The sequence below is a fragment of the Coloeus monedula genome (assembly GCF_965178545.1).
Source record: "Coloeus monedula genome assembly, chromosome: 18".
NCBI classification, from domain to species: Eukaryota; Metazoa; Chordata; class Aves; order Passeriformes; family Corvidae; genus Coloeus; species Coloeus monedula.
The window spans coordinates 7931607-7957213 of NC_138798.1; the positions used below are offsets into that span (position 1 = coordinate 7931607).

The following is a 25607-nucleotide window of genomic DNA, read 5'->3' on the forward strand; positions in this document are numbered from 1 at the left end:
CCTCACATTCTAGTCCAACTTTAAGTTTTATAGCAAGATCTGTGTTTCCAGGAAACCTATTATTCTATAGGCAGAGCTGGTTTTGTGTCAGTTCTGTCTGTGATTATCCAATATTCAGGCAGTGCACTGAACAGCAGGCAGGTTTGCATTTAATAGAAACTTCCCTGGTTTTCCAGAAAGCTGCAGAGAATGGTTGGCAGGAAGAGGGAGAGTACCTGTTCACTCAGTGCTTTGATGGGGTATGTTCCAGTGTGTCCCAATTTAAATGAGGGAGGAGCAGCAGCATCTCCTCTTGCCTCTCATCATCTGTAATCCCTGCCTGGATTTGGTGCTTTGAGGATGAGTGCAGAATCTCTGTTCTTGGAGGCATTAATGTTTCTAGTTTACACTGAAATCCATGAGAATTAAGTACCCAAATACAGTACCTTAAAAAAGCTGGGCTGCAAGGTCCATTTTTTATTAGAGGAGTTACAGAAAACCTTCTGTGCTGCTTCCACTCTGGCCTGACATTCATTTGACATTGAAAACATCAACTTCTTTTTCTTGGATGCTTGGGAGATACTTGCCCGACAGCAGCACAGTGACTGTAATTGAGACAGATTAGAGGCACTGGGCTGCCTTTGGGTGCATGAGGCAGCTTTCATGAAATGGAGAGAGGAATTGAAACACACTTTTGACTTTGGAAGCTGGAGCAGGAACTAATTAGCGATTTCAGGACACAAACAGGATTGGAGGAAGTGTTTGGGTTGGCGTATAATAAATTATTTATTAACATGGGGGAGTCTTTCCATATGGCGGTTGCTTATAAAATGCTTAAAAGGCAAGACTGCAGGACTTTGCACATAATGAACCAAACAGGCTTCGGTCCCAGTGATTAGGAGCCACTGACCTTTCATTTCTGCAGGCTGAGACTGGACCTGGTAGCTTCTGCTCAGCTTGGATTCTGATAAGCTTCCTCCAAAAAAGATTAGTTGTTTATGTACAAATATTTCCTTCTTACTGGGATGTATTTTGAGATATTTGATGTTTCTGTGAGGGTATGCCCACTGGAGAATAAAAAAATTTATTCTGCCTTATTTGAGAAATTCAAGCTGTGGAGTTCTGTAGCCCTTCACTGCCTTAAGCAGACAGGCCTCTAACAAGCAGCTGAATTCACATGGATAACCAAATACCTGTGTAATGGCTTATGACCATTTATGAGACTTTATATAAAAACCATGATGAGCAGTGGAAGTATAAGAAGACTCAGTAAAGCATGAGTAACCCAGAAAGAAGCTTTCAGTTTGGCTTCTCAGCATATTTCAGTGTGCGTGAGCTCTGAAAGATTTGGGTTTTTTCTTGACGTTGTTTTTCCCTTGGCACTGAAGATAAAACCCAGACATGCTGCAATGGGGAGAACCTGACAGGTGCCAGCCCGAGTGGAAATGCTGTCAGTCGATCCTTGTCTGTCGCAGCTCTGGCTCTGATCCACCCGAGCGCTCGTCAGGACCGTGTGGGCTTTCAAACCCGAGCAGGAGGTCCCTCAGCAGCGGGAATGTTTTGAAGCGCAGTCAGTGGAAACCCCCATAAGTCCCACACCTGACAAAGTAATCCTGTTTCTGTAAATTCCTGAGTGATGGAGGATTTGGGTTTGCCTTGCTGGTTGGTTTTAGTGCCAGCACCCAGTGCATAACAGCACAGAAGGGCTGACCACGGAAGGTGCTGTGGGTCCTCCCACACCTCGGCTCCCCACAGGCCTGGTGGAGAGAAACAGCATCCATGGAGGGCTGGAGGAGTGTGGCTGCTGTGTCCAGGCAAATCCCTGGTCACTGCTGCAGCCACCTTGAGCCCAGCCTGGCTCCAGGACTGCGGCCGCTCCCTCCCTCAGCTGCCGGCTCTGCAGAACCACCTCACACCTCTGCACTCTGAGTGCTGCTTCTGCCTGGTGCTGGACCCCACAGCTTTGCACTGCAGAGCACTGCAGCCTCTCCTCCACTCCACAGCCCCTTACAAGCATTGGGCTACTGGGCTACTGTGTCCAGTCTCTCACCTGGAAGGGGAGGGCACTTGGTGGGACCATACCTGGCCTCATTATCCAGTACATTTCATACACTGTCTTGGAGACATGAAAAAAGATACTTCAGAGGTCTTCAGAGGTAAGAAAGCTTTTTCTGTGCTTTTTCTACCTTTCTTGCATACCTCAGTATTTAATGTCTGAGGGTGTGTGGATATTTTGACTAAATATGCATTAACATGTAGGGTTTTTTTATTTTGTCATGTAGCTGCCTGCTGTAGTGTTTCTTCCCTTTGCTGTGCTTCTCTACTTCCTGGAGTTTTGTGACACAAAGTTTATAAAGTTGTTCAATACCTCAACAGTTCTAAGTAATGTCAGAATCTTTTTTAATAAAATAAATATGCTCAGGTGGCATCTGGAGCCAAGGACTAAAGCATGATTCCTTTTGCAGTAAGTTTTTCTCTGCAGACAGGTTCCTACTGAGCTGGGAGGAAGCTAAAAGCTCATTAGCTTCCTGGAGTAAGAGCAGTTGATTGGCATCTGGAACTGCAGAGCTGAGTTTTACAGGGGCTTGAGGCCAAAAAAGGGCAATTTGGAACACATGATCCTTGGTTAAAAATGCACCGAAGACCAGAGGAAAGAAAATGGTAGGCTCGGGCAGCCACAAGTTAAAGGAAGGAGTCCCTTAACAGTGCTGCTGATTTTCAGTGGCGACTCTAGTTCTGAGACATTTTTGTGTTATGAGGCTCTTGGACTTGTTGATAAGACAGTAGCAGCAATACACTGCATTTTACTACTGGACATATCTGTGCTGTCATTTGGTTTTTTTTGTGGGCTTATCTTCAGGGAATCACTCAGTATCTCTCTCTTTAATAAACACATTTTATACAATAAGCTCAAACCTGCTGATGGTTGGGCTGGACAAATAGGCGTCTGCACTAGTAATGGCAGTGAAAAGAGTCTTAGTTCTCAGGTCTCTTCAGCTGCACCACATGGCAGCTGTGATCAGAAAGCTGTGTTGTGCTTTTCAGAGCTGTAGGTGGGGGTTGTAAGGACAAGGGTTTTGTCTGCTTTTGGTTTTCTCAGTTTGAGGAAAAGTCCCAGAAAACACACATGTTCTGGCATGAATACATGAATGCAGTTGGAAAAAACACATCTGTTTGTCTAATACGAAAAGTAACAATTTTCCTCAAGTTCCCAATCCTCATTAACTTTGCCAGCCGTCTTTTTATTTATTTTGTTCCTTTGGGAAAGCTTGGCCAAATGGAAAAAGCTTTTGCAGTATGCTCCAAAAAGCAGTGGATCCAAGCCCTACCAAGGCAGAGAGCAAGCATGTTCAGGCCTAGAGATTCCTCCACTTACAACCTTTCCCCATTAGGAAGAAAGGGCCACTTCCCACCTGATGAGGCGTTCTGTAGTGTCAGCTCGTTACTGCATGTTTCCAGAGCTGCAGTTGGGAAGAGATCTCTGGCGGTGCTATGGGTTTGGATTATTGTGGCATCCCCACGTGTTCTTGGCTGGTGTTTGCAGCTCTGAGGTCAGTAAGTTGACAGTTCCTGAGCCCCTCCACATTTTCTACTGGTGTCGCTGGCCTAAGTGCCAGGAGCCAGGTGGGCTGGGCAGTGCTCTGCTTTCTGGAGAGGATTGTGCAGTCCTTGGAGTTGCTTTCTCTGGCTGAAAGGGAGGAGTGACAAAATAGAGCTGTTTGGTGACACACACACAAGGAGACACCCCTCGGGGCGTGTGAGCGGTCACCAAGCACTGCCATCTGGGTCCTTTCAGAGAGGAGAAGGAAAACCAGTCAGTCATGTAATTCTGGACCCTTGCAGAGACGGGAGCAGACACGTCAGAAGCACCCATGGCCAATAGGAGCAGCAGCCACACTGAGATCTGAAAGAATAAGCATCGATGTTTGACCTTGTCACTGTTGTTCAAATATCCTTGTGATATAGCAGACAGCATCTGGAAATTCAGGTTTTCCCTCCCAGGGAAACAAAACATGATCAGTGACACGCTTGATATTGATCTCGTATGCATGGGCCAGATTGCTGTCTGTTTAAGAAGTTCCTAGTGCAATGCACATCATCACTGTGCCCAGCTCCTTTTGGCATCAGCTGTTAGAGGTGTGAGCCCAACCAGAAAGCTTCAGGAAGGAGCTTCTCCGAAGGGAGCAGGCAGGATTGCTCACATCTGGGAGCATTGCTGCTCCCTTGGCATATTGATCTGCTGTCAGGGAGATCACCTGATAAGCATAATCAGTCTTTTAAAACACTCTAGTGTTTGAAGCAAGAGTAAGGGGCAAACAGTAATAGAGACTCCCCTAGACACAGCATTTCTGCAGCCCAGGGAGTGTTCATCCCTAGCTTAGAGTCCTGGGTGTGCCTGAGCTGCCAGAAATTCCGTACCTGGCACGGCTGGCAGTGTCACACTGTGAAACCCTGCAGAGCTGGCAGACCTTTGATGCAAATTAGTTTCATACTCACTTACGTATGTGAGCCAGGATTTTGAACCAAGTCCCACTTGGAGATGTTGCAGTGGTGATGCAGGGCCTGGGCTGCGTTCTGGGAGCTTGCAAACACCATGGTAAGCTGGTGGTGGGAAAAGGGGAACCTGTACTTCAAACAGTTTGCATTTGATACGTAGCTCACAGCACAGAGACTTCAGTGTGTGCTCTATGTGCAAGAGAGAGGGAGAAAATTTTATTTAATGTTTGATTTTTAGATACAAATTGCATTTCAAAACAGATTTGCTTTTGGAATAACATGATTGTCCTGTTCCCTTTAAAAGAAAATGCATTCAGTTATCACTGTGAAGTAAATAAAAATAACTTTGGATTAGAGAAGCTGGTGAGAGAGTTAAGTGTTAACATTTCATGTACTGTACTGAGAGTCTCCAAGGTCAGAGGCAAGTCTTCTGGGGCTGGGGTAAAGGAAGCTATTTACATGAGCTCTCCATTTTAATCATGCAGCCAAAGGGTTTAATGTTAACTCCAATCCAAAGCATTGTTGCTTGTAACAATGGTGTTTCTCAAAGGCAAACAAAAACCATTGCCAAAGGTGACCTAGAAATGCTTAAATGTGCTGCAGTTCACCCACGTGTCTCCCCTCCCTGCGGGTGCAGACCTTTAGCAGCTCTCTCATCCCTGCATCAGCCTGGCTGCTGGGGATTCCCTGTCCTTTAGTGGCAGCTCTGCGGGACGGAGCATTCCCCTTTTGAACCAGTAGCTTGGGTAGTGCTCCAGTTATCTGCAGCAGCTCAGAGATTCTTACTAAGTATTAGTCCTCCAGAGCCTTTGCTACTGATTAGTGAGGAGAAAAGGCTGTTAATGGAACATCTCCAGTTGCCAAGAGACTTAGCAGCATATGCTTGGAAAAGACTTTGTATTGGGCAGTGTGTCAAACACTGTTGGGAGAAATGCTGCTTGCAGGTCCTTTGGAAGGGGAAACTGTATTAGCTCTAAAATGTGTGGTCACAGAAAACAGAAGTGCTGGAACTCACACAAGGTCAAAATGGGTTGTTTGATTGAGCCACCTCTTTGTTGAATTGCATATTCTTTGGATATGAAGTGGGATGTAACCAACCTTGTACAAATCACACTCTGTAAGAAGGTACTTTGATGACAGATTGTGGAGCTTGGGAAATATAAAGAATAATAGAAATAGTAAAAGCCAATTTGCTTTCCCAAGCATCCTTTCTTTCTCCTGCAATGTCTTGCCCTCCCGTTTCCTTTCCTTACTGCCTTTCTGTCTTCCTGCAGTCACCCTAGCTCCGTGTTGGTTTTTTGCATACCTCACTCTTGGTAGTGCTGGTAACATTCCTGTTACATCCTTTGGGCTGGGGGTTTGTTTGCTTCCCTTTTTGAGTAGCATGCCAGTGCTGCTGTCATTGTGGGAGTACATGATAAGCTGGGAAGAGTTTACATCATTTTAGAACTTGTGTATGACTTAGTAGATTAGTTGGAAAGGTCACACACTGTGGTGTTCATTTCCTAAATAGAAAAACTCTTCTTAAACATTCCCTCAAGCCTGATTCGAGTCTCGTGTGTCCCACATTATTCCAGTCCTTCTTTTCAATACTATTCAAAGGCTGTTCTGTCTGTCTTCAGAGCTGCTGCTCAGTGGTGAATGCTGCATTCGTGATTGAATCTCTGCAGTAAGCGCAGTACCTGTCCTGACTTGTGCTGTACCTTGAAGTGAAAGCCACAGGGACTGTTCAGAACTTTCCACCTATTATTTCATCTTCATTCGTTGCAGAGTTTGCTGTGCTGCTGCTGTGGCACTCAGTATTCTGCATGTATCTGCATCGAGCTGCATTCTCGGGCACTTATGCCAAGCGTTTGGCTCTGTTGGAGCTGGCTGTGTTCTTGCTACTGTTAAGCCTTTCAATTAGAAGAATCTTGCAAGTTTATGTTGGCATTCAAGCTGCTTTGTGCACTGGGTGCTGAAGCACAGCATATAGATGGAATGGAGCTGGTGGGTCAGGTTTTTTAGGGATCTGATTACTGTTTTTACAAAAGTAACCAGCTGCCTCCCCCAGCCGCCTATTGGGTTTTTCATGTAGCCTGCTGTAAAACCACACTGCAGGGTGAGGGGTTCCTGGAAGGGGAGAGTTGAACTGCTGGACTGATTTGCTGCTGAAGCGTTCTGAAAACATTTTTGTAGCAAATACTTCTGAGCCCGGGTTTACAGCTTGGGGACAATGAGCTGCACAGGCTGTGGTGAAGGTACCGGCCGGTTGTCAGCAGAGGGCAGGAGTCCAAGGGCTGCGGAGCTTTTCTTTCGTGCAGATTCTAGTTGTTCATTTCTTTTACTGTCATGATTCTTTACTCTCTCTTCTTTTTTTCTTTTTTTTTCTTTTGGTTTTGGCTATTGGCTGATAGCTTCCTGGTTGCTGAGGGAGATGCTTTTTCACTGTGCAAAATCTGTTTTCGGGTGACCTTGCAGAGGAGGTGCGGTCCGGGCTCCTCTCGCTCCATCTGCCGGCGCTGCAGGTGCGGCTCAGGGCGAGCACAGCGGCCCCAGAGCTCCCGGTGCCGGCAGCCCCTCAGAGGTGTGGGCAGGGAATGCACCTCCTGCTGTGGTGGCAGCCCAAAAGGAGTCCAGGTGCCGCTGCATCTTCCTGTTGAGAACCACAGTGCAGTAAGTGGGAATTGCCTCTGCGCACTGCAAGAGTGAGTAGCTGTAAGAGTTCACGTCAGTGATTCCACAGACACACACTCACCCCCTCTCCCCCCGGTTTAAGGGGTTGCTTAGGTTTTTTCTGCAGTGTTGCCAGCATCCTTCCAGCTTCCTAAAAAAATTTGAAATTTGACAATTGTTTTAAGCATCAATCCAGAGGTTTTGTGTGGATAGAAAATTAAGCAGTGAATTTCTACTGCAGCAGCAGGAGATCTCTCATCTGACCAGCATCCACATGTGTATAATTTCCCATGCCTGTGGTGGGGGAATAAATCCTAAATGGAATGGGTGGTGAAAGGGAATAGGTTTGGCAGCCTTGTTCCAAAGAGAGTTGTCTGAATTTGGGATTAAGCAGGTGTATCAGAGATAGGTACCTGGTGCAGTATCTTATGTTATTGCCACAATGTAGCTAAGTATAGGCACAGGATCAGCATTGCCAAGATGAAAGTAAATAGTTTTGTGGAGGAGATAATCCAGGAACTGCTGCATCATTCTCAGCACAGGGACTGAGGATTGAAGGGATGGAAATGGCTAATTAGCTAATTCCTCAGGTGTTTTTCTATTCAGGATTCAAATTGCTGTCTGTGCTGTCACTGTTCTCTGGGCAAATAAAGGATAATCTGCTTGCCACATCCTGGTAGTGTGAACTTCACACAGAACTAGTCCCATTTGCCAATTTTGAGCAACTCTGCTGCAAAAAAGCTCATCTTCCTATTTCTCAGAAAGATGAGACTGCAGTGTGTTGGAGAAGATGACTCTAATATAAAGATACTCCTCTGTGACATGTTCATGTTGTTGTTAGCTGGGGGAATGCTTACACACTGCAAAAGGTCTGATGCTCACAGTGGCATCAGTGTCCTAGGCATTTCTCTGTTTCTCTGAAAGCCAAAAACAAATAGAGTGAACTTGTTTACTTTGCTTTCTGCGATGAAAAAAGCAATAAATTACTTATCTCCATGCTTTTCCAGGAGGAAACAGTGGTAGATTGCAACTCAGCACAAATCCATAACCAATGGAAAAATCACATTTATTCCAGGAAGATTATCTTTTTAAGGACAATGCTGAATCTGGGCTATAATTAAAACAGCTTTTTAAAGAAAAAAGAAAAACAGTAGATGTTGTTCTTGTTTGATGTATTCTCTATCACTAATGACTCTCTTTTCTCATTTATTCTATCCATTTTTAAATGGGAGTAAGGAGTTAGCTGTATATTGCATAAAAGTAGCATTACCTGAAAAAATAATTAAGATGATCTTGAAATTAAGGAAATCAGTTTTGAAAAGAAGCAGGTGCTTAATGGAGGTGAGACCAGCTGTGCTTCCCAGGAACGTGCTTGAAGCGCTTCATGGAAAAGCGTGCAAGGCCTTCATGCAACACTGGAAGGAAATTTATAATAATTCAGACAAATTACATCCTATAAATAGCAGAGCTGGATTCATTAGGACAGGAGGCAGATGGAGAAAATATAAAACTTGTTTGTTTCTTTTTAAGGCACTATAATGCTTATGAAAAGTGTCAGCTTGCTGTCAGAGAGGAAAAACCCTCCAGTGCAGCAGTAACTTTCTCGTTATTAGGTTCTCATCCCTGCTAATGAGCAGCCTCCATGAGGGGCATTCTTGGTACTTGGCTTTGGCAACTCCTCCTGCCTTTCCCTGGCATACCCAGGCTGACCCAGAAGAGCTGCAGTGCTGGGAGGAGGAGCAGGCAGGAGGGAGGACAGAGCTGTGTGTGGTGTGCAGCACTCACTGTGTTTAAGACAGATGCCAATAGGGCAGAGGCATAAATGTAGTTGGAAAGGAGGGTGTGTGGAGTGAGGTGGGAATCATCCACCACCTGGCTAAGGAGTTGTGCCTCAAAGCAGGAAGATACTGGTGGCTGGTAGGGAAAATGCTGTGCATTATTGAAGAGAGAAGGTGAAGGCATTTTTGAGATGCTCTTACATTAGTAAGTAGGAAAAAGGAGAGGCTTTCATGCATGGAGAGAGGTAATGACAGAGAGCGGGTGGGAGGTGCGTGACTGGAATGCAGCTGGGTCTGCAGGAGGGAAGCAGAGGTTAGAGGGTTGGAGCATCTCAGTATTCACACACAGCGAGGTGCTGAAGAAGGAAGTGTGTCCAGCCAAAAGGGAACGTACAGACTGACAGAAAGGGCACATCACAGACTGCATTTAAATAACAGGACAGAGTAAGAGTGTGGGGCTGTTTCCAAGTGTGCCGAAATTACAGCTGGGTACTACTCCTAAACAGAAGACTGGCTGAACAATTGCATCCTGTTGAACCACAGGCAAGCGTGAGCTCAGATATAGAAGCAGAAAATGTTCTGTATGAATATTATCTGTTAATGAACCTGCCTTCATCTCTTCTGCTGATCTGATTTACATTTCAGCAAAGCTTCCTTAAAAGATAAAAGTGTCAAAATTCCAGTAGGCTATCCTAAGAGATTTTTAAGTACTACTGTTCAGGAAAGGAACACTGCACGCTTATCAGCAGTGTTTTTTCTTGAGAAGTTCTTAGGTTGCCAGTTCACCTTGTGAAGTGGCAGGGGAGAAGGGTGATATGAAGGTCGTATTGGAGTCAGATAATCACAGACTTATTCAAGGAATGGAGAAAAGCTGTACGTACAACTGCTCATGCTTCATGGATTAAGTAACGATAGTTTTTCCTCAGCATTCAATATAGAGGGCAGTGATCCCAGCACAAGGAGGAGACATCGGAGAAGAGGAAAGGCAGCGGTATGGATTGGCAGGATGCCTTTGGGGCTTGCCATCTGTTGTAGCTTGCATGTATCTATAGGGTGTCATGTGTAGCAGGCAAGTGGTGGCATTAGAACGAGGCATGGATGTGGAGCAGGTTAAGTATCCAGTCCCTGGAGAAGGATCCAGGCGTGCTGGGATGCACATGAGAGGCTGAGCACGGAAAGTATGAGGCAGCTCATGGATCCTCATGCATAGATCACATTTTTGGTATGGAACAAACCTTAGCTGATTGCATCTCCTTGCATTCGGTGGGGTTCGTACCCCCTGTACAGCCAGGGGGTTAACACAGCCTGTGTTTATAGGCAGTGTTATACAGGGTTTAAAGGGCTGAGTTCTGAGATCTTGACTCACATAGCCACACAGCCATAACTGGTATGAAGGATGTGGAGAAATAGTTATGCTTAAGATCAAGGCTTTTATTTCAGGAAGCCTTTAGCAACAGGGAATAATAATTTTTTAAAAAAAATTATAGGATATCCACTGGATAGGATAGCATTGCTCCAAGATGTCTAAAATACTATAATCTCAGACATGTGCATGAGAGATGGGTGATTTTGAAGAGAAGATACTGAAGAGAGGAAGTGATTTGTGTTTAGAGGTTTCCTGTCTTGCTAGTGGAAAACTTGCTTTGAATTATGCTACAGTTCTAGGACAGCATCTTGTCATGTGAAAAACATTCTTTTCATGTGTACAAATAATAAAAATTCTTCTGCTCAAAACAAGCTTGAAATTCCCTCTTTGCCCAGGCTTCTTCACAACTTTATGCTTTCTTTGATGTCATGTTTTTCTAGAAATTCTCTCCTAGGTAATGCTTGCTGAACCTTACTTACTGCAAACATCCCAAAGGCCACCAGACCAGCTACAGTGACTGCAGATGAGTCACGTTGACCAGAAATGGCTTGTGTCATCACCAAGGCACTTTAGGGGTTTAGTTTTTTGTTCACATAATCTGAACACCACGTTGAGATGGTGTGTCTGGCCAGTCCTGTAAGCAGATGCTTGGCATACTCTGCCCTCATTGATGCAGTGTGTCATGCTACACTTAGTGAAGGAAGATAGATAAAAATTGCTTCAAGTTGTGCAGCAACTTGGAGTGATGGAATTCTTGCCTAAGACCCTCTTTTTGATGTGGGTAGACGCATAAATCCTAATCCTGTGGATGAGGAAGTCAGGACACGATGCTACTGTCAGTTACTCAGCATCACAAAAGGAAATCCTTGGCAGAGCTGGGAGTGGCTCTCATTCCTGTCGTGCTTAAACTGCGCAGCTGATACAGTGACTGGGGATCTGCAGTGAGCAGATGTGGCTGTCACAGTCTCCCAGTGTGGGACAATGCTGGTGGATTTCTGTGCTGAATATTTGAACTGGAGTCCGTGTTCTCCTTGCCCCTCACATTTGGGGGTTCTGGTCCCTTTGACATCCTGCCCCTCCCTTCTGTCCCCTGGGTGTGTGCAGGGCGTGGCTGACAGGATGCTGTAGCTCGCTCTCTTCGGCCCTGCTCTTTGTGTCTGAAGGTATTGAGAGAGATTTGAACAAGGACAGGAGTGCAAGGTGAATTTGCAGCGCAGTCTAGAGATGCAAAGTAGGAATTGTTGCAGGCAAAAATTGTCTCTTGTCACCTTGTCATTACCTGCATGCTGGGCAGTTTATAGCATAGCACAGATTCCAGAAAGAATTGTCAACCTCAGGACAAGCAAAGTGACCTTCAGCCCACATGAACATTCTCTGCATGAGTTGCTGTCTCCACCATTTCCAACAACTGTGGATAGAATGTCCTGGGTATGGCAGAAGCTCTTCATTCTCTGTTCTCTTATGTGATGAAATAAAAGTATGTGTTTATTTATGCATTGTCTTCTCTGCTTCTCTTGCTTCTGTTCTCCTCTTGCCCCACCTGCAGGCTTTGAATTATTGTACCAGCCAGACGTGGTCCGACTGTACCTCTCCATCCTCACCGAAAGTCAGAACTTCAACACTCTGGAAGCTGCTGCAGGAGCTTTGCAGAATCTTAGTGCTGGCAACTGGACGGTGAGTGCAGTCTGCTTCTCAGTCTTTTTTGTTTCCTTTGTGTAAGTAAAGAACAAGGGGATTTCCCATTGTAAGTGCACTGTTACTTTGTGCATTTGTGTCTCCTTTAAAAAGGGAGGTGGGAATGTTAAGGAAATTATTTCCATTTGCTTACTGAAGATGTTTTGCATCTCCTGGACCAGTTTACATAGCGGAAGTGGCACTGAGCTCATGAAAATTTAACCATGAGCAACCTTTACCACTTCAAGCGCTTAACCATTGTTTTGTCCATTCAGAAAAGCCTGGTATTAGATAGTTAGGTGTCCTGAATACTTAATTTGTTGGATTGAGTGTTTGCTGAGGAAACTGCACTCCAGAGTGTCCTCTGATACCCTCTGTGAAGCATCCCCAGCACTAATCAGGCAGTTCTCTCAAAGATTTGCCTGATCACTTCTAGAACCGCTCAGCAAAGTGGGACTGATCAGCAGCCTGAGGGTTGGCAGGGTGGTGTTTCACAGCTGCCTTGAGTACAGCTTATTTTAAATAATACAGGCTTATTTTAAAAACAATCATGAAACAGAATAAAAGCATGAAATTGGAGGAGGAGGAAGATAACAGATGCTTTCGATGCTTTACTGTTTCTTCCCTCTGACCTCTTTTTTTCCTAATCCAGAGGGATGTGTTTTCACACCAAGGTGTGTAGAGAACAGATGCTGGCAGATGATGCTCCTTCCTTCTGTTGCTGCCCTCTTTCCCCAGAAGCTGGCTTAGCTGTAGGATGAACTTGTACATCCTTTCTTCCTTGGTGCTTGGTGAAGTTGAATGATGGGTTAGGGCAATGCAATATATCAGCACGCACAACATAACTAGTCTTTGCAGAGAAAAAAATGGGTTACAGCACCGAAAGAAATGCCAGGGGGCAAGGAAGGGGCAGGTATATGAACTCACAGTGCTTGCTGTTGTTTCTTTTCCCTTGTGTGTCCTGGTCAGTGGTCCACGTACATCCGTGCGACGGTGCGGAAGGAGAGGGGGCTGCCAGTGCTCGTGGAGCTGCTCCAGTCCGACTCAGACAAGGTTGTGAGGGCTGTGTCCATCGCCCTGAGAAACCTTTCCATGGATCGTCGCAATAAAGATCTCATAGGTATCTTCTGAACTTTTCTAACTAGGCTGGGATCTTTGAGAGCCTTGAGAGACCTCACGTTTTCTGTCCCTTGGGCTGAGGATTCGTTCTCTCTGCAGTTTCCATCCAGGCTCTCTGGGATTACGCTGTAGCCACAAAGTGGGGGGCCGTCAGCTCAGAATGTATTTCCAGCCCATTCAAGCTGTGGCTTGAGGGAAATCTCTAACTTGGGAGTAACATTAGGTGTAGGTTTTTGCAGGAGAGGAGTGTGTGTAGATGTGCAGAGGGCTGGATAGGTTGAGGTTTCTTGTGTTTTCCTTAGCTCTGGCTAGCATGGGACTCGTGCTCATAGTCACACGTCACAGAGGTGTTGCTCCTTAGGCCTGCCTGCTATTCCAGTTAGAGTGGGAGTGTGGCTTTTGGCATGCTGAGCTAACCTGGGGAAGTGCAGGGAGCTCTAAAGTTGTACCTTTCAGTTTTTTGCTTCCTTTCTCATCTTTTGCCTGGTGGGTACTTGAGAAGTTGGACACTAAACAACTTAATATTCTTCAAGTTGGTGTTCAGCACTGCTCTAGCTCCTATCCAAAGTGGTAAATAACATTCAGCTGCCCATAAGCAGGAATCTTGAAAGATTCAGCTGAGATGAGTTTTCCTCTAGATGACTTCTGTATTTAACTAAGGTATTTGTTTAAACTGTAACCTTGTCAGGCCAGGAAATACTGGTCACATGTTTGGGACCATCACTGAACTTGATACTGGCAACTAGCAAGGTGGGATTCTACCTTAATATTTCAGGTTCTAATTTTTATAGTTCAGAGGTGTAGCCAGGCAAATGGTGCACATGGATACCTGGGAATGATAAAGTCCAGATTCCCTGGTTTTTTCTCCAGTACTATACATGGAGAAGGCTAACTGCACCCAGGAGGAAATACTCTTACCTTTGTTGGGGAAGGTTAATAAATGCATGGCTGCACACCTGGCCCCAGAAGGCCTATTACAAGGCTAAGTTGAGTAAGCCGTGTGCGTGTATTACCATGAATACGTGGCATTAGCAGCAGCTACCGGATGCTTTTTTGCCTCAGGCTTTGCAAAATATGATAGATGCTGGCTGTAAAATTCTAAGTAAAACTGGCTTTTTTCCCCCCTCAATACCTTTCAGAATCCATGATGAAGGACTTTATCTTAGCTTTATCAGCTGTCAATCACCTTGAAATAATGAATGATAAATACCCTGTGAAGTTACAGTCTTGAGGTTTAAAACACATACATTATAAGGGTTTTTCTGACACAGCAAACACCATTGGCTTTAATCATTCAGGATCGAAAGCTGAAATGATTATTAGGGCTGCCTAATGGTATCTCTTCCCCTTATGTAGGTAGTTATGCCATGGGTGAGCTGGTAAGAAATTTGCCCAGCAGGCAGCAGAGATCTGCAAAGAACCTGGAAGAGGATACAGTGGTTGCAGTGTTGAATACCATCCATGAAATCATTACTGACAGCTCAGAAAATGCAAGGTCTCTGATCCAGACACAGGGCATTCAGAAGCTGGTAGCTATCAGCAAGTCAAGGTAAGTGACAGTTGAAAGCAAAATGCATAAGAACTCCTTGCAAACATGAAAATGTCACTATGAACAGCAGCTTTTGCTTTGTGAAGGTATTGGAACATCCCAACATTTCAGAGCTGTAATTTCAGCAGTTAATATATACAAAGTAAAAACAACCAGCACCTTTAAAAGGTTTACTTGATGAAAAAGGTTAATTGATGAGTCACTTCAGTCATGTTAAGACGTGCTCTCTCCTTGTCAGAGACATCTTAGCACCATGTGTACGTTTACCAGGCAGCATTTGCAGTGAAGCCATGATCTTTGGTTTTAGTTTGGGAGGCTTTTTTTTCTGTGGCAGTGTTTCACTACTAGAATGCCAGTGATGAAATCTGTTTCTTTCAAGTGAAATGGTTAATGATGTGCAGTAATTGTTCTGGCCAAAGGGCTGGTGGTGGTAATTAGAAGTGACAAATTTTCTTCAGTTTAAAAACTGTGTTCTGACTGCTGCAGAGGAAACTTCATTTTGTGTAGTTCAGCCCGTTAGACATGGTAGGTGTGTTTGCTGCAAACCTTTGGGAGAGTGGCTGAAGTAGCTTTCTTGGGTTGTATTGTTATGAAATATGAGAGCCACCAAAAACCTAGGCCTGTTTTATATTATAAAAGGTGTCTGTATACTGACTTAGTAAGGAATCTCATTTTCCATTTAAAAACAGCTTGTTTTTTTTGCTGACCAAAGTTACTGTGCAAGGTATTTTAAACGATGGAGCAGCTTCACTGAATTGGGAGGAATATGTGTACGTTGGGGTGAAGGTTTGAAAAGTGGCTTAGAATATTTTTTTTGTTTGGGTTTTTTTTTCCCCTGAATAAATCCAGGAAGGATGGAATCTATCTGTTCTTTGTTAATGACAGCTGCAAGACAAAAGGGTCACCCTGGCCTCAGTGCTTGTCCAGCAATATGCGTGAAAACACAGAAATGTGCAAAATCCATAACATTTTGATTCCTGTTTTTGTCAGCAAAATACCTACAGATATGAAGAAGTCACTGAATGATTTCACATATATCCCATAACTTACAGGTTCAAATAATAGCAGTATGGAGTATTAGGTGTTAACATACAAATAGTCTGACATTGTTTTTTACTTAAGCTGTAATTTTATCTTGCAAATAGCCAATCTCCCAGAGAAACAAAAGCAGCATCTCACATTCTTCAGATGATCTGGAGCTATAAAGAACTACGAAATGCCCTTCAGAAGGACGGGTGGAACAAGTCACACTTCCAGGTAAAGGTGCTGGATCTTAAATTAGTTCTGGAAAGGCCTAAGTGGAAGGTGTCCTTACTTAGGCTAATATTGCAGTCTGTAGATTTTAGTTTTCACTTCTGTTCTTCCAGGTGAGAGCACAATGGATTGTACCTTACTCAGTCATGCCATCCTGCATGAAGTTGCTGGCTGTGCTTTGCTGTGGTCTGTGGAACGTGGCTCTTTAGGTTTGGGGAGTTTGCCATCCTGTACAGGCCAAATGCCCCAATTTACTGGAGGAAGAATTAGCATGTCTTGTCTTAGTTGTGTCTCATTTGAAACATTCTGTACTGCAGCCTAGGGCAGCCACCTCTGCTTGACATGCAGCCTCCTCACCTTTTCTTGTGGAAGGGTTTTGCTCATTTTACAGAGCACCAGTGCTGCCATTGAGATAACAGGGAGGAAACATTTTCATCAAATCTATATGAAAATAAAAAATACTCCAGTTCCATATTATCAACAGAAGGGGGGCTTAGCAGCATTCTATAATCTCTCTTCCTGCTGTTGATTCATTTATTTTTATTGTTCAGTTTCCATGAGTAGAAATTCGGTATTTATGTGGGTTTTGTCTCGTAGTCTGTTTCTGCAGCTCCAAAGGGCTCCAAAGGTACTGCTGGCAGGTCTGGCTACGACGACAGCACTTTGCCTCTGGTGGATAAAAGTCAAGGTCAGTTCTGCTCTTTATCACTTCTCATATAGTGCTGTACTTGTTTTCTGGATTTGCCATGACTGTGTTACAGCACGAGGGGGTAAAAATGCACTATTCATGTGGTGATTTTTACCCCACAGTCTCAACCAGTCCTTATTACCTGGAGATGGATAGTATTTCTTCCCTTACAAAATGTACACTACTGATACTGTTTTCTCAGCTTGGATGCAGCATTATCAGTTAAATCTTCCTGGAAGTGGGGTTGACCTTACCCCTACTCTGTATTGAAGTCTTTCCCTTTTTTAAATAAATGTGCCCATTTTGGCACAGCCTCTTCCTCCACCATGCAGGGTTTTTTAATTGGAATTAGTTTATTCAAGCTCCAGCTAATCCTATCTCTGCTTTTTCATGAGGCACAGCCACACCAGCACCACTGTAGCACCAGCTTTGACTTCACCATGATGGCTGTGTCTCTGAGTCTGGCTCTGGTTGCTAAAAGCAGGGTTTGCCTGGTGCACTTTCTCAGGTTTAAGTGCAGGTTATGGCAGAAACAACAACCCTGCACCGCCCTGCCTGTTTCCACCTTCCCTGTCTTTGATCAGACCTGGCACATTATGCAGACAGAGGATGATTTGGATCACTTTGCTGATGTGACAAGAAACTTGTTTTCTTTTTGGATTAGTTTTCTGTTGGCTCAGCAGGCTGCTGGATTGGCTTGTGTGCCATGAGAAGCCGCACCCTTACTTATTTTCTTTTATTCTGGAGAGACCAAAGAGAAACCTTTTAATAGTTGTAGGTAGTCCAAAGCAGAACTGTGGTTTCTGTTCGAGAGAGAAAGTTCTATATTACAGGGCCAAAGCAGAAAATACATGGATTATGTGTGCTCTCTGGGGAATTTGATTCAGACTTCCCTTTCTGAATGGATAACAGTTGAATAGTTTGGAAATTTTTTTACAATAATCTCTGCATTCATCCTTTATGGACCTCTCTGGTTCTGTGACTAATTCAAAACTACCAAGTTTTGGGAAAAGTAAATGTAACTCAAGTTGTTCCAATGCTTCTGTTTTCTAGATAATGAGAAGTCTGGGAGTCGTGATATGATACCTATGGATGAACTTGGCCCAGGTAAATTCAGTCATAGATCAAACTCTGTCTGTTCCAATAGAGCACGCTGTCGCTCACAGGAAAGTTCAACTATTTCTCTAGGAGGTATTATTTCAGATGGATAAAGCTGACATTTAAAAACAGAGCATTACCTCACAAAAGACTGGTCCTTTTTTTTTTTTTCTTTGTATGCATGTAGAGTGTGCACACCAATTTCTTCTACTTTATACATATACTGGAGATACAATGACCCAGCTTTCATTCTGCTCTTTGGCCCCTGAGGCAGCTGCATTCCCTGTTACAGATCTGGAAGTCTCTGGGATTCAGAAGGAAAAAAAAAAGTTGAAAATTTACTTCAGTGCATTGTGTTTAAATCTGTTCTGCCTTTGCTTTTGTACGTAAAACCAAGAATAAGTTTGTATGTGTGATATTCATGGCTCTGCTTTCCATTTACCTGCATCTAAATGAGCCTGGTTTTTCCTGTAGAGTGAGAACCACCACTGACTGTCAGGGATGTGCTTTGAGACTGATAAACTCTGTAGTGTTAAACTTCTAGAGGGTTTTTTTTTCTTTACCAAGGTAGATAAAGTTACTGTGTGGTCTCTTGAGAATTTGCTTTACTCCTTCCAGTTGATGTTATTTTTATTTAAATATACCTATATTAATGCCTCCAGATCAAACAGTTTGATATACTGCTATTAGTGATTGTAGCTAAATAAAACAGCAAGTTAGAGCCAAGAAAAAGCCAAGCGTGTTCAGAAAGTAAAATAACAGGTATCTGTTACGTTTTATATTCTTGGAAAAATGAGATGCCACCTGCCATGAATCAACTGTCCATATGTATTTTGCCTTAGGGAACACTGAAACATTTGTTCTCACAATGGAAGAAAATCTCTTCAGAGAGGATTGCCTGGCAGGAATAGCTGTGTGCTGGCAGGTGCTGCAGAATGGGCAGTGCTGATTGTTCATAGTCTCAGTATTAATTGCTGCCTTCTGCTCTCAGGAGTTATTGGTACAGCCCTGACTACAAAACGAAATGCAAATTTACAGCATGTGTAGAGCATCAGGCAGATTCTCTGGGCCGTGCTGTTCTCCAATTTTTTATCACCTTTAGAAGATGAAATCTCTCAGGTTTTCCTGATCCCAGCTCTTGAGTCCCTTTTCCTTCCAATATGACTATAACTTTGTGCTGTTTCAGAGGTCAGCTGAAAAGAGACTAACTTAATTTATCCCATTCACTATCCTTAATTCCAGGGAACTGGAATAACAACGTTTCATCTCTTCAGGCTCTTCCAATGCTGCATGTTTTTTATCTTATGGGTATACTAACATGAGGAGGCTGCTCTGGACTGTATTTTCTGGTTTTAACTTCATTATGGACTGTTGTGTTCTGGAGTTTTTGTTCTTTTTCCACTCTGGAATGAACTGGTAGATACATGGAGCAGAACACCAACATACAGTCTCTGGGTTTGTGCTTCCAGTAAACAGTTCAGTTATATCCCCATATGCTCCACACCAGAGCCTCCAGAAAAGACCAAGAAATTTGGTTTGCCAAGAAAATGCATGATAGAGTACCAGAGAAAGTTTTCCTGCGTCCCAGTTGTTTTTTTTCCAGAAAGTTGTATGCCCTGGTTTCAGTTGCTTATTTTTCCCATGTCTTCTTTTTGTGACTTCACTTGCTCTAAGATCTTTCTGCTTTAAATTCACTTTATATTAATTTAGAGAATTCTTCCCTGTCTCCAGCTTTGTGTTTATTTCATTTAATTCAGATGCTTCCAAGTTGCATAGTTACCTTTCTGCTATACTGCCTTGGTACTGAACTGTAATTGTCTCAAACATTGTTATAGTGGGCCAGTGCAGAATTCCATGGATTTCCATGCCACACAGGTTAGAGGTGCCCATACATCAGCCACGTCCTTCCAGCCCAGTGTTCATCCCTTGCAGAGTACAGGACTGATGGTTCCAGAACATCCCCACCTGTCTGCCCCTCCTCTGTGGATTCTTCTCACCAGTTTTCAGGCTGTCCTGGTGCCTGGGCCTTTCCTGTTAACCCACATTGGCTCTTCTTCAACATCACAAAAAGAAAACTGCTGGTGCTGTCTCAGTTTGTTTGCTAATGCTGTGGGGGTCATCCTTCTCAACAGAGGAAATCACTTTGCTGTCAGTGTTTAGGGAGGCAGAAGGATGCACTCCCCATCAACTGGCAGTACTAGACCGGTCAGATCGCTGCTGTCTGGGGCAATGGAACAGCCTGGGTAGGGTGTGGGTGTGCTGGGAGATAGAGGAAAACCTCTATCACAATTTACCATGGGATGCAGAGGTCTGTCAGGCATTCCCAGCTCCAGGCAGGCTGGAGAGCAGCAGTGCTCACTGTCACCCTGTGCCTGGGACTCTGACCCTCAGCTGTCTGCAGAGGCAGCAGAGCTGTGATCTCCGGTCTATGCCAAGTCCTCCAAAATTCTGTGTGCCCCTCAGTTAACCTGCAGTCACTCAGGAGCACCTGGGAGGTGAAATTGTTCAGACCAGAGACAGAGTTCAGATGCCACTGTCTTCCATGCCCATCTTCAGGCATGACTTTTCCTTTCTCCTCCTCTTCCTGCTCTTTGATGGGTCTAGAGGTTTGATATTTTTAACTTGAGAGCTGTGTGAGGACACAGATGGACTGACACTGGTAGGCATTTATTTGGTCCTGTAATTTGTGGTGGCATAAAAATGTTGCTCTAGAGTGAGTGGGAGATAGAGAAGCAATAGAGATGACAATAAGCAGGAAGCTGAGAGAGAGAACAAGCCAAGGACGGGATATTCCTCTATTGACCAATGTAACTTTTGTCTGTACAAGGGATTGTATTAAGTCAAAATGATGCACTCATACCTTGGAGCAGCAAGATATGTATAGATCTTCTGTATGCCACAGAAGCAATTAATTCTGGTCGCTTCTTAGAATGAATCTGAAACATGGGAGAAGCAGTATTTCTGACTTCGTTGCAGAGCCATGGTTCTCGGGGCAGTGAGGTGTTACTTCTCTGATGCAGCCTCCTTCAAGATATTTCTCATTTCATTTGATCAAATCATGAACTTCTTATCTCAGCTGCTGCTTATCTTGACAGGCATAGCACAGTGTGTGGGTTTTGGACACGTGACCCACCAGTGCTGGTCTGTGTGCAGTCCAGGGGCCTGCAGGATGAAATACAAAATGTGTTGGAATTTAGATACAAAGAGCAAAGTTCTTGAGTGTTCTTTGTTGGCAGATTACTGCCAGTGCAAAAATCTTGCTGATGTGTCCTGTCTAAGCATGGGGGTTTTAATTTTTTAGTGGTATTAAAGATCTGGTTTTGCTTTTTTATTTTTTATGATTACAGTCTTTGCTAATGACCTTGCTCCCTGGGAAATATCACAGCTGCCATCCTCCACTTAGTGGTTGTTGCTTTCTGGGGGTAGTTTAAAGGTTTCCTTTGTGTCTTGGCAATTCCTTTTAGAAATGTTTGTGGATCACCCATGATAATGGCACTAAAAAATGCAAAGTGATCTATTACATCCTTGTGAGTACAGTTAACCATGAGATTGTAAAAAGCTACCACCCAGTTGCTGCAAGTTTGATTTTCTGTTTTTCCATCACTTAATACATACTCTTGTGAAGTATTTTGTCCTAAATAAATGATGAATCTGTAGATCAGGACACAGCCTGCTAGCAGTGTTCATGCCTGTCATTTGAAAGAGAATTACCAGTTGTGAGTTCCTCCACAAGTGCTGGCTGGGTAGCTGGGTGCAGCTGGTTTTTTTCTTTTTTTTGTTCAAAAGGAATAGCTAAGAATATCAGGCATCTTGATTGTCAACAAGTGTAAGTTAAGTGCTGTGTAGCAAATATTTCCATGCTTTATGATCTCTGAACTACATGTATAACTCCAGAATTCTTTAGTTATTTTTGGTCAGCGTGGTTAAATCATCTCCTACTGCCCTTGATGTCATAAATACATCCTGCCTCAGGTGCTTGTTTGCAGGTCTGTGTGCACTTGGGTTTGAGGTACACAGAACACTGCAGCTCTTCTCAATCTGACCTGGCTGTGTGTGCAGTTGTCATGTGGGCAAACAGTGCCATGGGAACCCCATCAATACATCACTCACTTTTCCTTAATGGCCTGTTACAGGCAAGTAATAAACCGAGAGAGGAGCATTTTGATAGTTTATGTAAAACTTTTTGTGGTATTCTAAAAACACAGTTTGTCAGGACAAAAAAAGCATTAATGATCCCTCAATTACGTAGGAGAAAACAAAAGCCTACAGGGAGCTATAAACTCGGGCATCATTAACTCCAGGTTACAAAGCTGTCAAAGCAGAGCAGGCAAGGATCTATTTGTCACTGATAATGAGGGAAATTTGATGCATCACAAAAATAAATTAAGTTTTGCATTGTCTGACAATGATTCAAAGCAAAGGTTCTGCAGTAATTATAGCCATTTCTTTATAAAACCCTCTCACAGTTTCCTTCCTTGTGTTCATCACGCTTTCATGCTCCTCCTTAGTTGTCAGGAGAAAAGGCACCAACAGGTGCTGCTTCGTAATGAAAGACAGCCCAAGCACAGCAGGGTTTGCACTGAGATTTCTTCCAACTCGACAGGCCCTCTTTGTCAATGCTCTGATGGGGACTCTTCCAAATTATTGTCGTGTCCTGCTAGTAGTCAGGCTCAGGAAAAGTGGGAACAGGCTGCAAAGCATTCAGAGAATGAACACAGCCAATTAATCAGGCTGCTAAGCAAGGAACACAGGATTTGGGCTGAATTTGGAGCTCATTAGCCACAGGGCATGAGATGACAACTTGCTGCTTTCCTTGGGCACACTAAAAAGTGCAGCAGGCTGGGATGAAAACAGTGCTGTTTGCTAATGAGTGCCAGCATCTGGCAGTGCTATAAAAAGAGGGCTTTTCTGTTTGTTTTTAGCTGGTAAAAATGAAATTTCAGAGCTGGAGCACGTGAGAAGCAGGCTGCCAGCATCTTTGGGTTGTGGTGGTTTGTTTTCCTTTTCCTTTGCTGAAGAATTCTGCTTACATCAGCTCTATTTCTGTTCTTGGTTGTACTTCATCCCTGACTGTCCTGTTCTTTCTCCTCAGATGGATATTCCACCATCGACCACCGGGACAAGGAGCGCAAGTACAAGACCAGTGATAACACAGGGGATGCCTCTGAGAAGGAACCTTTAAAAGTGAGCTCCCTCTTACTGCTGAGTGCTAGTTAGTGCCTTGGGAAGAGAGCAATCGAGTGTCCTCAGTCAGAAACACAGGGGGCTGTAAAAAGGGCCTTTTCTTATTTCACATAAAGGCATTATTTTGTAATTTAGCACTTGGCTAGCTAGAAATAAAAACAAAATGACGCTTTCCAGTGCAGGAGCAAATGCAGGTAGTTGCTGTACTCTTGTAAATGGATGAGGCTGTAAAAATAGAAAGTGTTTGTTCTGTCGCCCTTGTCCAGGCAGCATTCCCTGGCCCTGAGCTGTGTAACTGTGCTCAGACGTGGTTCTGACAAGTCTCTTCAGATTGTCATGCTGCTTTATTGTCTTCACCACGAGAAATAGGTGTGATCTTGTGTGTCCATGTCCAGCAGTGTGGTGAACAGTACTCATTTCTGCAACACTCATTCACAGTCCTGACGGTGGACCACAGCCATGGGTCAGGGAGATGGAGAGGGAAGAAGAGACATGCACAATTATGTGTCTGCCTTCTAAATACAAATTTAGACAACTTTATAATTAAAGATAATTCTTATTCCACAAGGCTTTTTGTATTGTGGGCTGTGTGCGAATGTGGCTCAGTAGGCTCTGTGTAATTTCTGTTGCATTGCTGTACCTTTTCAGTGACCTTTTAAAAAGTCTGTTAATGTTGTGGCCACCAGTTCTCCCTGGCCTAAAAACAAGCTTGGGTTTTCACCTGGGGGAGTAATTTTGAGAAGGAAAAGGAGGATTCATTAAAGTAAGAGTCAGTGGTAGGAGACACTATTGCTAGTCTGCAGAAGGCTGTCCTTAATAACCTTTAGCACACTGTTGATAATACCAGAAAATCCAGGTGATTTATGTTGAGTGGAAACAGTTAAACTTCAGTCAGTTGAAAGGCAAACCCACCATCATCAAACAAGGGAAATAAAAAAATGTGATCTGGAGTAAAACACTTCCATAGATGGTGAACAAGGAAGATGTCCTGCTGCACCAGCCTGCCTGTTATAACTTGCCTAGTCAGGCATTTCCTGCTGTGTTCTGCCTTTCCATGAAGGTACACCCTGGAGAGTGGCTTCAATCTGCCTGGACTTCTTTTAAGCTGATTACTGAAGTCTTACAATGTGTCCCCTTCCTCCAATTGGCAAGAGATGCCCCTGCTTGAGCCAGTATCAATCAAATAAACTTTCTAATTCCCTCATCACAGTTGCAGTACATTTTGCAAGGATGCAGCAGGAATGGATGCAGTAAGTTATATAAGAATGTTGATCAATAGGAGCTTGGCAGAAAATGTCTTTTTGAGGAAAATAGGCTAAGGTAGGAAAATTAACAAGTACTTGTTACTTTTGCCACTGAAAATACATTGAAGTGGTCCAATACAACCCTCAGAATCACATCAAGCAGCCCTAACTCCAGTGTATTACTGAAGTGAAGCACAACCAGAGTTCAGCAAGTGGCTGTTTCGCTTTTATGAGAGAGAGAGAAAAAGCATTTCACCTCGACAGTGTGTGACCCACAGCCTGTGCTGCCTCCTGGTTCTGAATACCTGGGGGTAGCCTGAATCCAGGCTGTTGTACACAACAAAGGTGTGCACAGCCCTGCCCTGACCTGGGGCAGAGCTGAGCAGCTGCTGCTCTTCCTCCCTGTGCTGCCAAACACAAATGTGGCTGTGGGAGTTGCGGCTTGTGAGCCATATGAAAGCTCAGGGGAGGGTGGGAATCCAGGGGAGTGTGGCATTTTGGCTGTTGCAGATGCTTTTGTCAGTATTGTGCCTTTGCTGATCTTGTTTCTCTCTCTACCACTAATTTTCCCTTGTGCTACTTTAAGCTGACTTGTTTGGTGGTTTTGTTTGATTAATCCGCTCTGTTTTGCTTTAACTCCTCACCCTGTGCTGCAGAATGACACAAATAGGAAAAACATTAACAGGAGTAACAGGGCTTCGGTGAATCTGGTGGATGCCCGTGACATTAAACCCCAGCCTGTTGACTCCTGGGTCTAATTTGCATGCATGGTAGGTCCTTTTAATGGTAATTGGGGCTAGTGAATAACTTTCTCTTGTGCATGATCTGTATAGCTGTGGAATCTCTTCAAATCTAACTGCTAACTTACAGATACATGAAAATGCATTTGGAAAAAAAAAAGGTGGTGTTTATATTATTCAGTGTATCTTTAATGAAATACAATCAAACACCACTGTTTGATTAAAAAATAACCTGTCAAATAACCAGGCAGAAAGTTAATATTCTGAATGATTGCTTGTCAGCTGAAATGTGAAATATTTCTGCTGTTAGGCCATGGGAATGAATTTGAGTAGTGTGTTCCTGCTTCCAACCATTTTTCTCCCTCTATGCTCATTATAAGGATTAGCCTGAGACTTAAGAAAAAACATATCCTTGACTATTTTTGGATGTCCCCTGAGGTTCCCAGGAATTACAGCAGGAAAGCTGCTGACTGTACACAAGTTACTTCGCAAGGAGAGATGATATTGGTTACACAATAAACAGTGACCCACAGCTCCCATTTCTCATTTTCCTTTTTTTTTTTGTGTGTATCACTAAAGAAAGGTGCCTTTTTGTTGTGTTCTAGTTGTCTGCCTTTGCCACGTGCCAAGCTCCTCGGTAATGTCACTGGCCTTTCTTTGCTCCTGCCACTGCTCATCTGTGTCCTGCTGTCTTGCTCAAGTTACCCCAGTGATACCTTCTGGCACTCCGTCAGAGGATGCTATGTTTGCAACAGCAGGTGTTGTGCCCCTGGCTATGATTA

The 25607-nt window shown here is 43.8% G+C and overlaps 1 protein-coding gene across 1 annotated transcript in view; it reads left to right on the top strand.

Annotated features, from left to right (window-relative positions):
• ARVCF (ARVCF delta catenin family member) overlaps positions 1 to 25607 on the top strand; it is a 142179-nt gene that overhangs the window by 110884 nt on the left and 5688 nt on the right. The window contains exons 9-15 of the mRNA XM_082293666.1: positions 11822 to 11949; positions 12919 to 13069; positions 14425 to 14617; positions 15763 to 15874; positions 16469 to 16559; positions 17613 to 17666; positions 22750 to 22841. Of these exons, the coding sequence (XP_082149792.1) occupies positions 11822 to 11949; positions 12919 to 13069; positions 14425 to 14617; positions 15763 to 15874; positions 16469 to 16559; positions 17613 to 17666; positions 22750 to 22841 (821 nt within the window). The remainder of the gene's footprint in view (positions 1 to 11821; positions 11950 to 12918; positions 13070 to 14424; positions 14618 to 15762; positions 15875 to 16468; positions 16560 to 17612; positions 17667 to 22749; positions 22842 to 25607) is intronic.